The sequence below is a fragment of the Grammomys surdaster genome, unplaced genomic scaffold, assembly GCF_004785775.1.
Source record: "Grammomys surdaster isolate TR1022 unplaced genomic scaffold, NIH_TR_1.0 125702, whole genome shotgun sequence".
Taxonomy (NCBI): Eukaryota; Metazoa; Chordata; class Mammalia; order Rodentia; family Muridae; genus Grammomys; species Grammomys surdaster.
This window is the reverse complement of record NW_021620537.1, coordinates 439,367-451,002: the sequence shown is the minus strand read 5'-3', so window position 1 is coordinate 451,002 and position 11,636 is coordinate 439,367. Positions and strand designations below refer to the sequence as shown.

General features: G+C 39.0%; 1 protein-coding gene across 1 annotated transcript in view; it reads right to left on the bottom strand.

Annotated features, from left to right (window-relative positions):
* LOC114639399 (calcium-activated chloride channel regulator 3A-1-like) overlaps nucleotides 1-9,928 on the bottom strand; it is a 20,348-nt gene extending 10,420 nt beyond the window's left edge. The window contains exons 1-6 of the mRNA XM_028788152.1: nucleotides 9,758-9,928; nucleotides 7,737-7,877; nucleotides 7,386-7,536; nucleotides 6,918-7,026; nucleotides 5,080-5,257; nucleotides 489-716 (exon numbers count right to left, since the gene is read on the bottom strand). Of these exons, the coding sequence (XP_028643985.1) occupies nucleotides 489-716; nucleotides 5,080-5,257; nucleotides 6,918-7,026; nucleotides 7,386-7,536; nucleotides 7,737-7,877; nucleotides 9,758-9,916 (966 nt within the window). The 5' untranslated portion in view covers nucleotides 9,917-9,928. The remainder of the gene's footprint in view (nucleotides 1-488; nucleotides 717-5,079; nucleotides 5,258-6,917; nucleotides 7,027-7,385; nucleotides 7,537-7,736; nucleotides 7,878-9,757) is intronic.
* Nucleotides 9,929-11,636: the final 1,708 nt, after the last annotated feature.

Below are 11,636 nucleotides of genomic sequence, written 5' to 3'. Positions count from 1 at the left end.
TCTCTACTCCCTCAACTCCCCTCCCCATGCCCTAAATAAACTCTATTCTATACTTAAAAAAAAAAAAGAATCAGAAAAGAGACATGATATATTCAATGGTGGCACCATGGATAATTTTCCTTTGTTTCTTTTCTTACTCTTTTTTTTTTCAGATAAGATCTTGCTAAGTTGCCCAGGCTGGCCTAAAACCTATGCTCACAACTGAGGCTTGTTGTCTCAGTCCTGGAGTGTATTATTATAGGTAGGCACCGTCACATCTGACTTCACTTCTCTATGTGTGCACAGTTAAATTTTTCCTAGTTAGAACCGAAAGTTATGGGATAAAAATTATCTATAATCTTATAACCCCACTTTAACCGTTGTTTTATCTCAGTGTTTCACTGGCATAAACATCTGTGTTAGTCTTAGAACTAAAATAAAATTAAATTATGATTCTATATTTAGCTTAAATATTCAATTTAAGAAATCCAGCATATAGTTAGTCTTACTAAGCTCATGCTTCCGGATTTATCCAGCACCAAGCAGACCACTCGCTGTCCGGATTTAAGCAATGAAAATGTAGGCGGAGGAGGGGCTTCTGTTCCTGTCATGGAAGAGGTATTCTGATAGTCCGCGGACGCCTGGATTACGTCCCATGTGCTTCTGCGATTGCACATTTTGTTTTGTAGGTTTGGGGCTTCTGTATTGTGGTTGTCTTTGTTGCAAAATTCAACCACCTGAAAAAAATTAAATCAATTAAAACACGATATTGTAATAATATATAACAGATCGCCTTCGTATTTTCTTTTCCAAATATGACGTTAGCCACCATGTGCATCCTGAAAAGGATGTGTCTACCGACAAGAATTACTTATATTAGATGTTTTGTTGTCCATTTTACATGGATGTGAAAACGAGTAACACTGTCAATATTTGAGGCCAACGCTGTTTGGAGGTCTTAAAGTTAGATTGTCAGTGCAGAATGGTTGCCGCTCATGTAGTTACATTAGCTTCTTGCCGCCTCATCTACTCTTTGGGGATCCTCTATCTTGAATTAAATGTAAGAGAAAAGCATATGGTTTCTGGTAATTTCTGTCCCATAAAAGTGGAATGGGAGAGACGGCTGTCTTTTACTGTGTTTGCTCTACATCTCCATAGTGAGCCCAGAAACTTGAGGATGGACACCCCAACAATCTGGCTTGTTATCAGTGCCTACGAGTTTTGACAGATGTAAACAATACCCTTGGAAGTTAATCATAGTGTAAGAGATGTAGTTATTTCTCCAAGTGATAAATTATAGCTAATAATTCTTCCAGTGGACTTTTTTAAAAAAATTACTTTAAACACTGAAAATCCCTCAGGGTTTGAAAACCTGGAGAAAGATGGAAAAGTGTCCTTATAAACTATCCTATGGTCCAGGAAGGAAACTTCTCACAGTCAGCCCACAGAAACAGTTTTAAAGCCATTTCTTTTAGTGTCCCCTAAACACCATGTCTGCCATATTAAACTCAGATTTAAAACTAGCTAGCTGAATTTCTCACACTTACGCCATAAGAGCTTTGTTTCTGACATTGCTCAGATTCAAATCTCCGGAATGGAGTTCTATTGGGTGGGAAGAAAATATGGATGCAAACAAAGGCTTTCTTCCCATCCTTCCAGCTCTGAGGCAATGCCTGTCACACTGCCCCCTCTTCCCCTTCCTACTGTCTTCTTTGAACCAAGTCTCTCACCTGCCTATTGCTGGGGCTCCCAGCTGACCTCCCTGCCTCACCCAGTCTCATCCAGTCCTTGCCTTCACAACAGCATTGTCACATTCCTGGGGGAATTAAGCAGCAACCTCATCTTTAGTCTAAACTTGAGAGGAGAAAAGCCTAACACCCTAGCTTTGTAGCTTTGTAAGCTCAGCCCCATTTCCTGCCTCCTGTTCAGCATGTATTTCTTGAATCCACCATAGAACTTCTGTCTCTAGAACATGCCAGAAACCTTCATCCGAATTCTCACTCACCCTAATGGTTATTCCGTACAAATTAAGAAAACGTCAGTTTATTATGAGCTTCCAGTCTCCTAAAATTATTGTAATAAGTATTAGAATCTTTATGACTGTGGTGGAAGTCTTTAGACAGTTCACAACTTGTGCCGATGCATGCAGCAACTCTGCCTGGATCTACTTGCTGTCAGTCTGTCTCATTGCACAGAATTCCTTTTCTTTTACAGGTATGCTAAATTCATACTTATTTTTCCATCCCTGCTAAAAACACATCCACTCAGAAGCCCTCTTCGGTCCTTCTGCATGACTCTGATTTATAGATCCGTGTCTCTTCCTACTCTATTTTTTGTCAATTCTTCTACTGCTCTCCTTAAAACACTTCATTAGAAAATCATTTTTAATCATTTACTTGGCGTCAGCTCCTAACACAGTACTGAGCTTGGAGAGAATTATGTCTAAGGGATGGAAGGAACAGATGGGAATATTCAGTATTGCGTGCCGTCTGTGTCCAGAGTGTGAGATTATATTCTGGGCTCAGTATGCAATATATTTAATCTATAGCAGGATAATTAGAAATTAGTCCTATGTTGGATAAGATATATGGTTAAAACACAGTATTTGTCTCTGAACAATGCCATGTATTATCAGCTCCCCTGCGGACTTCAGGTGTATAGGTGTCTTTCCTTACTGTTCCTGTCCCACAGAGGCAGCAGACGTTGTGTGCCTGATGGTATGTGATTTGGAACAGGCAGTGTATGTTCTGATAATCCTCTTGCATTGAATGATTTCTTGTCTGTTTGGATGCTGAACATTTTGCTAATCTGGGCTTAGCCAGTCAAAGTGAATTATCCTTAATCAATCATCTCAGATATTTCCAGAAGAAAGGTCCATTTAAAACTTAGTCTAGTTTATACATTTCAGAAGAAAACTTCAAATCTATAATTCTGCTTGAACTTACACCACTGCCGTGTGCCACAACAATTTTCAATTCCATTAGAAACTTTTTTATGCCTGTGGTAGTATTTGTTGCTTGTGTGTTAGTTGTCTATGAGGAATTGCTTAGTTTCAATTAAGCTGTTCTTATAATTTAGAGATATAACTTTGATTTGTTTTTAAAATACTTTCTCATTTAAGTTATTCTTACATTTTTGTACACTTTTGTAAGGTAAAGATAATGTATTTATATACTGTAAGGCTGGATAGCAGCAAAGGAAAACCAACAGTAAAAAGACAACCTTCATAATGGCAGAAAACACTTGCAAATCATCCACAAGAGACTTATGAATTTATAAAGAACTCAAAGAAAAACATCCCAGAAATAACAAGATTAAGAATGGTCAGATGATCTAAGTAGACATTTCTCAAGAAAACACAGGTAGACATGTGAGAAAGAGCTCCTCACCACCAACCATCAGGGAAAGGCAAGTTAAAGCTACAGTGAGATACAATCTCACTCCAGTCAGATGGCTGCAATAAAAAAGGCAAAAAGAAAATGCTGAAGAAGGTCCTAGAAAAGAGAAATGCTTGGTAGGAATCTGAGTTGGTACACTAGGGAATAAAATGGAAGTTTGTAAAGACTAAAAAATAGAAACACTATATGACCAAGCAGTCTCTATCTCTATTTCTATCTCTCTCTCTATCTCTCTCTCTACATATGTTGCACAGATATCCAACAACCATATCAACTGCACATCCACGTTAGTCACAGTGTTCACAATGTAGACTCAACCTAAGAGTCCATCAATGGACAAATGGATTGATAAAATGTAGCGTACACACACTCGGATAGCAGTCACTCACAAATGAGAACAAAGCACTATTATTTACCACAATATACGTGAGCCTAGAGAACACTGTGCTAAGAGACATAACTGGGGCCCAAGAAGACAGATGCTTTGTGATTTCACTAATAAACTGAGGCTAAGAAACTTGGTATAATAGAAGCAGAGTAGAATGTTGGTCGTCTGCAGCTGGGAATCCAAGTGAGAAGGACACAGAGAGAGGCTGGTTAATTGTATAAAATTACAGGTGGATTACTGGAATATATTCTAGTGTTAAATAGCAGAATAAAGTTACTTTAGTTAAGAGTAATTCGTGTTTCAAAATAGCACGACGATAGGATTTTGAACGTTCTTACCACAAGAAAGAGCATAAGTCTTGGAGGTAATTGAATATGCTAGTTAGTCCTATCTCATCAGTAGGCATTATGTCTATTGAAATGTCACATTGTATCCCATAAATTTACTATGTGTCAAGTGAAAATTAAAAATTAAAAAAGATTGGATTTATCTAGAGAAAGATATGATGACATATTTCCAAAATATATTATAAATTTTAAAATCAGAATTTTAAAGCTTTAAAATAAAAGATTTTAAGGCTTGATTTGTACCTACCTTGCATCAAGCACTGAGTCTATACTTGTTTATATTAGACCTTATAAACATAATGATTATGGAAACCATGTATCTTAATTGCCATTTTTAAAGTGAGGGAACAAAATATGAAATTTAGCAGTGGCAGTGTTCTGTCAATGACATCTTGGAAACGCACATTAGGTTTCTGTGTCAAATCCATTGACTCTTAATATACCTGTTGATACCCTTCCAATTATATATTTAGACTACTGTCTTTGAGAACTTATATTCTTATAGCTATTCTGTGGAGACAGGACCATCTGGATTTCCCAAATATTAGCATTTTATAATGGTTTGGTAAGCTTTATTGAGAAGATAGTGGAAAACCTAGAATATCGCCTGAAAGCTCCATTGTTGATTCCCTTAGGCTGGTGTGAGAAACCTCTTGGGAGATGAGTTAACTTGAGGTTGCTATTCTACACACTAGTAATAGACACCAGGCAGGGAAGGACTCTAAGAAGTTATGTGAATCCAGTAGAAGGGTACAGTGCTACCTCTGCAGATGATGAGCAGGTTCACGAGAAGGGATAGGATACTATCCAGACACATCCCAACCTTGCCTGCAGAAAATAGCCTCTAATCAGTTCAACGAGTCATTTTCTTCTTCTTTGTGGACACACAGAGTATCATAGTGGAAATAAAGCTTCACTGCTTAACTCTTTGCAAGGATTCCATTGTGAGAAAATTAAAAGTACTTACAAAATCGAGACTTTGCATGTACATGATAGAGGCCCTGGTAGTCTGGGACTTGTTTGGGATAAATGTACATTTGGGATCATACAGTCCTGTCTTCGAGTCACGTCGGCATTTCTTTGTCAAACAGCTGCCTCCCCGACACTCACTGATCACATTGGTGCCAGTGATGTCGGTGGAACACCTATGATGAAAGAATTGGATTACCTTGGTGGTGCTAGCTGTTGGACCCAGGGGCTGCACATGCTAGGCGAGCTCTCTGTCACAAAGCTATACTCTCAGCCCCAGTTTTGAAGCTTCCCTCACTCTCTCCTGTCCTGAAATCTTTTTCTCAGTGACAACTCCTCTTGGTCATGTGCCAAATATTTCATTTTGACAGGAATAGGCACAATGTTTACCTCTATAAATCTTGGTTTTAGGAAAACAACAACAACAACAACAATGACAGCAGCAGCAGCAACAACACCACCCAAACAATGCCCCCTGCAAACCCTGTATTTTCAGTGTATGGTTTTAAATATCCATTGGCTTCCTAATATAATCAATAAATCTATTTTCTCTGTATGCTAAAGATCATTTGATAAACATCAAACTTATATGGATGTTATAAAGATTAAATTAGGTAAGAGTTGCAGAGGAATTGGATTTTTAGTGAGGAGAGGAAAATCAAAATATGTGTAAAATCCTCTTACATTTCTATGTATAAATTGCATGGTTGTAAATGTATAGTAATCTGCAGCTTACATTTTTATAACGAGTGAGCTAGACTAAGTGAAGAGTTGAAAAATGTATGCATCAAACCATTAGGCTGGATGACAATGATAATTGCTAAATCCATGTCAGAGAATGGGGGAGTGGGGTAGAATCCTTTTGCAAAGGATTCTCGAAGTACCTCCCCCACCTGTGTGTGTGTGTGTGTGTATACATACATACACATATCTTCTTATTCATACTTCGTGACATTAGTTCATTTCACAAATTTGTTTGTATTATAAGAGTAACAGAGATTGTAATGTCTTTTCCAAAGAGGTAGCTCTAGGGTTGGTCCCAAAGCTTAACTTACAGTTGTGATAAGTCTCAAAGCTTCTGGGCACAGACCGGGAGCTCAATGGGTTTTAGGGGCTTGTTTCAACTAATATATATCTTTTTATGGTGGATCATAAGGAAACTCATTCATTTGTTTAATGCTGTAAATATTTATCTCTTGATAATTGTTTGTTTAGTTTTGACTTTATTTACAGAATTACAAAAACAAAACAAAACTAACTAACTTACTAACTAAAATCTTCAAGAATCTTAAACTCTATTGGAAGAAAAACAAAACAAGAAGAAGATAAGCCGGTTAGTAGAAGTGTGAGTGAGGCCCACACGTGTTCTCTGGGACTCTCTTCAGGGCATTTAACCTCAAATGGGAGGAACAGAAGGATCAAGAGGAGAAATAACTAAAGGTCTAGGCAAGGGATGGTTTTGTGGTGTGAAAGAGGAAGTCGGAGGCCCAAGCTGCTCTCAGCTGAACCTGCGTGCATGGGTCCAGGCAGCTCCGCAGACCACACGCCGTGGGGGAGGGGACGGGAGTAGATGTTTCTCTAGCACCCTCTTTCATCAAGTTGACCTCCTCTCACAAAATTATTTCCTCAAAACACTGATTCCTATTGTTCTCAATACTTGAAAACAATATTCTAAGTGTTTTATACTTTTAATTTAAAAGCCAAATTAAATATCTGACCAGTTCACACATAGGGCTTGAGTAGATCAACCCCCCAGATCGTCCTTAAACCACCTAAGACAGAGGGCTAAAGAGCCATAAATAAGCTGTAGAATCAGATTAGTTCACACAGTGATACCTTGTTGCTTCAACAACATTCTTTCCAGACACGTAGAAAGGCCGGTCCATGTTATACTCATCAAATACTCCCCAGCGGAGATGGGCCCACTCGTGGACAAAGACTCTGCCTGAGAGAGAAGATTGTCACGTATTTAATGTGTAAGTATGTAAACTATTTAATATGAATTCCTTCTATTTAAATTTCTTGCTCATCTGCTAGCCTGAGCTAGACAACTCTAGAAAGCAACATTTTTTTCATTAGTTCATAAACAATGAAACAGAATGACACCATCATGTGGCTTATTTAACTATCAAATCTGTATACACAGCAGGTTGGCTATAATTAGCATATTTCCAACAAATTAGCATATTTCTAAATGAAGGAATTATTTAATGCTTACTTTTCTAAGTCTTAGAAATCTACATTAATGGTAGTGGTTTGCTTTTCCCCAGTGGAAATAAGAAGAATAAAATAGTTATTTTCTACCTCGGGGTCCATAGATGTCAGTCATATTTTCATTGACTAGGAAGTTTGGAGTGAAATGTATGTACTGTCCTCTGTCCCCACACTGTCCATACTGAAGGGTGTAGGGATCGTCTCCATATTTCAGATGAGGATCAGCAACTATCACGTCTGCCTAAAGTGTAGAACAACAAACCCAGTCAGATTCCAGGAGCGTTAGAATCAGGCGATTTTACAAACAAGGACTGTCTCACTTAACTGATAAAAGCTATGTTACTAATTTTCTTTCCAACAGGATTAGCATTCACCAAAAGGTACAAGTATTCATTTGTAAAAGAGACAGGAACCAGTTTTGGAGATGGATGTGACACTTACTTGGTCATATGATTCTTGTTTCGGTGTTAAGTACTCAGGTTTTGACTCCCAGGTCGTGGGAACTAAAATGCTTACATTCCTGAAATAAAATCTTCTTTCGGTGGCTTGAAACAGGTAAGTGGAGGCTTGAGTTACCATTTCCTGACAAAATGAAAGGTATATTGTGGTAATAATGTCACACAACGAAATTAGCGTTAAAGAGTGTACAGAAACCAGAAGCAGATCGAAGCTCCTTTCCCTTAAATAGAAATAATTTTACACAGTCTCAAGTCTGTATGTTTCTTTTCATGTGCCTAACTAAATTCACGCCTGTTTTTACCTGTGTCCTCTTGTAGTCAGGAGTATGGGTTGGAGATAGTATATGTTGGGTCACTTATAAAAGTAATTAGGATCGGAAGTCTGTGGGAGATGCTCAGAAAATGAGATGGAAGAGTGTAAAGTCAACAGTCAGCACCCTGGCCTGCGTGGAAGAGCTGAGTTGAACAGAGGCATCATGGCCAATATCCCTGGCTCCTAGGGCCAATGAGGACAGCAGATCTGTACCACACTGAGCAATCTCCACTGGACACGCAAATCTGACGAATTCTTGCTGCAGCTTGGAGTGCCAATGAGTAATAAGCAGGGAGCTGGTTGTTCTCCTCCTGTTGCTGCATCTGTTGGCCTGAGTAAGAGTCTAAGTGTCCTGGGAAAAGGTAAGCAAGTTGAGTGCTGTCAATCAAAATGGCTGCACTCTCTCTTTTGTGCAGCGCTGACAAACAAGCATGAGCTCTCTTTTGTGTTGTTAGAAGGAGGAGCTGATCCAGATGCAGATGCTAGACAGCATTAGGAAGGACAGCAAGGAATCCAAAGCGCCTCCAGAAGCAGAGAGCAAGTGTAGATAATTCATGCTTTTCTGCACTAGAAAGCATCCCTGAATGCCCAAGACACACAGCCTGTGTGGAGAACAGAGGGTTGCTGCGGACCCGAGGAGGAAGTGTGCATGTGCTGAAAATAAAGAAGAAGGGACACTCCTGCAAGTGGACAGAGGTGACCTGGGTCAGGGCTCAGAGAATGGAGGGAAGCTAAGCCACTTGGATTTGTTCTTTATATGTTTGTTTTGACCCAGTGCATCCTGGGAGCTAATGTGTTGTGCAAAGAGAGTTGCTCTCGAAGGACAAAGTCTTCTCACTTTCCGAATCTTATAGTTTTAAGCCCCCAGTTACATAACTTGTGAGTTTAAGGTTTGCTATACTGTTATACTTGATATTAACTTTGTCTTTAGTGAACACACTATACTTAGAGAAGAGATAACTCAAAATAAGTGTAGTAAACATTTTTAATTAACATCTAGTAAATGGCCAAGTTTTACCAAGTAGTAAAAATGAAAATATGAAGGGCTGATTGATTTCAGTTTGGTCATTAATTTTATGACTGTAAATCACTTAGTTTCTTATTTACATAAGAGTTAGAGTCCTTCCTCTTAGTCAGATCTTAGTGGTACTGAGGGGATCTAAGAATAGAGTACATATTAAATATTAAAGCACTATATGCTAAAATCTTTTATTATGCTGGTACAAGTAAAATTAGGAACAAATCAACTTCAAAAAATGTGTAAGTTTTCCTTTAAGGTAAGACGGGTAAGGATTTTCAGTTCTCCAAAGTTGAGCATGTAGGAGCAACCGGAGGAGTGTACAGGACAAGCTGCTGGAGCTAACATGTACATTCGCTGTATCGACTGTGTAAATCACCATTATTAGATAAAGGAGGAGAACTCTTCTCCACCTGCTCTGAAGTCTGTTACCTTACCTAGTTAATACATTATTAACAGCTTGGACACTGGTTTTTTATGTATAATAAAAATACAAAGGTAAGCAGATCTTCATCTTGACTGTAGATAATACTGCAGACATGATGAAGACGATCAAAGCACCCTTTGGGAGGGTAAAACCGTGTGTGTATGTGTGTGTGTGTGTGTGAGTTCAGATGTGCAGGCAACAGAATTATTGACCTGAAAATACGCAGTTAATGAAAACCCTTCTTACCTTTATGCTTGAGATGAGTCTTTCATCCTCGGGCACACTGGGGTTAATTGCAATGATCACACCCTCGTATCCATTGTTGTTGAGATGGACCATGGAACCTTTCACAGCCTGTAGGAGATGCAGGGTGAGGAACAGAAGGACCTTCAGACCTGGCCCCATGTTCACACAGCTATAGTGAGACAGTGGTGGCACAGAAGGGTATTTATGTGTGTGCTTCACTCAGGAATCTGAATGAAGTCCAGAACATTTGCATATATGTGTAGAGTGGAGTGCTCTTATCTCTTGGTGACCTTCCTTATTGCTGCCATCCTTGAATGGCTAAATGTCAATGGGGATTATGGTAAACACATTCATCGCTCTTTCTAAGACACCTAGTGTTTACTGCAGTGTGAGGTCATCCTCATAGTTGTGGGTATTTGTCACTGCCACCGTTTTCATCACCACTGCCATCATCAGCATAAGGATATAGCCCCACAGGGCTAAGTTTTCAGGATCTGTTTATAGGGCGAGGTTAGCAACTGATTTAAACACACACACACACACACACACACACACACACACACAGGAAAAAGCAGATGAAAAGGCTTGTGTTAAAAATCAAACATCGAGCAGGGCTGGAGTGGGCGAGGCAGCCATTTATGACTTTATGTTCGTTCTTGAGAGTGGACTGTTAGAAGCACAATGCTTCAAAACCGGCCTTGGGTCACGAGGGACTTTCTTTTGTTATCTTCCGTGATAGCTCCCAGTTTGTTTCGGCTTTCAAATAGCATTAAGTGTTCCAAGTCCTTTTGTAACTTGAGAACTTAATATACTTCACTCAAGATTTTGGTTTTTTTTATTGAATAAAGTGCTCTATAGCTTGAGCCGACTGTACTATGTCATTATGAGTTGGCTCCGGAACCGGCTGAATGTGAGCCCGACTCTTCCTTGTCCTGGTCACTTAAAAGTCATATATTTCTCTGTTAGGGTTGTGTGACTCTTTTTTTTTTTTTAAAGCTTTGTCTTTTGTTAAATACCTGAATTATTATGAAATGTTGGAAATGCTAAATGAATTAATCCATGGAAAACACTTCGCACAAGTGTCTGTGTTATAGTCTATTTTGCTCATCAACGAGTCTGCCTGAGACTGGAGGAAGCCCTTTGGATGTCAGAGTAAGGACTGTAGCGTCTTGGAAAGCATTTATCCTTAACTGTTGGCACCATCTTACCCTTGCTAGTCCAGGCAAGATGCGGAGGCATCTATAAAATTATTCCTAAAGAAATATTTTTCTTCTCTTTGGTTTTGCTTTAAGAACTGTTATTATGTACTGTTGAAACGCTTTGCTATTCTGGCACACATAACATTTTTTTCTTTACTAGATTGTAAATTGGGTTGGAGGTGAGAGATTTTTGTTTCTGCCTCTCAGTCTCAATTTTCTTAATATCTGTAAGAGGAATTTTGTGAAGGTTAAACAAGCAATGTGTAAAGCTGGGTTTAGTGGCTGCCACTTCTGCCTTACACAGTAAGACCACGTTACAAGCAAACAAGCAAATAAAATGACAAAGGAAAAAAAAAGATCTGTGAAAGACATTATCTTATTATAATGATACACAGTAGACCTCAGCAAATTAATGTTCACTCCTTGATTTTCCTGTATTTTTTAATTCATGTGGAAAAATCGAGGGCTTCATGTGCCTCACCCAGTGCTTTGTCGTCAGGCACAGACATCAGAAAACTTTGGCTTTGTCTCCAAAGAACTCAAAACCTTGTTGTGTGGGTTAGACTGGACTGATAAAGGGTTCAAACACAAGACAGAGTGAAAGATGCTGTTTAGCACATGGAAGCCACATGTGAATGGCTTCTCTCGATCAAGGGAATCACAAAACATGCTGGGGTGGG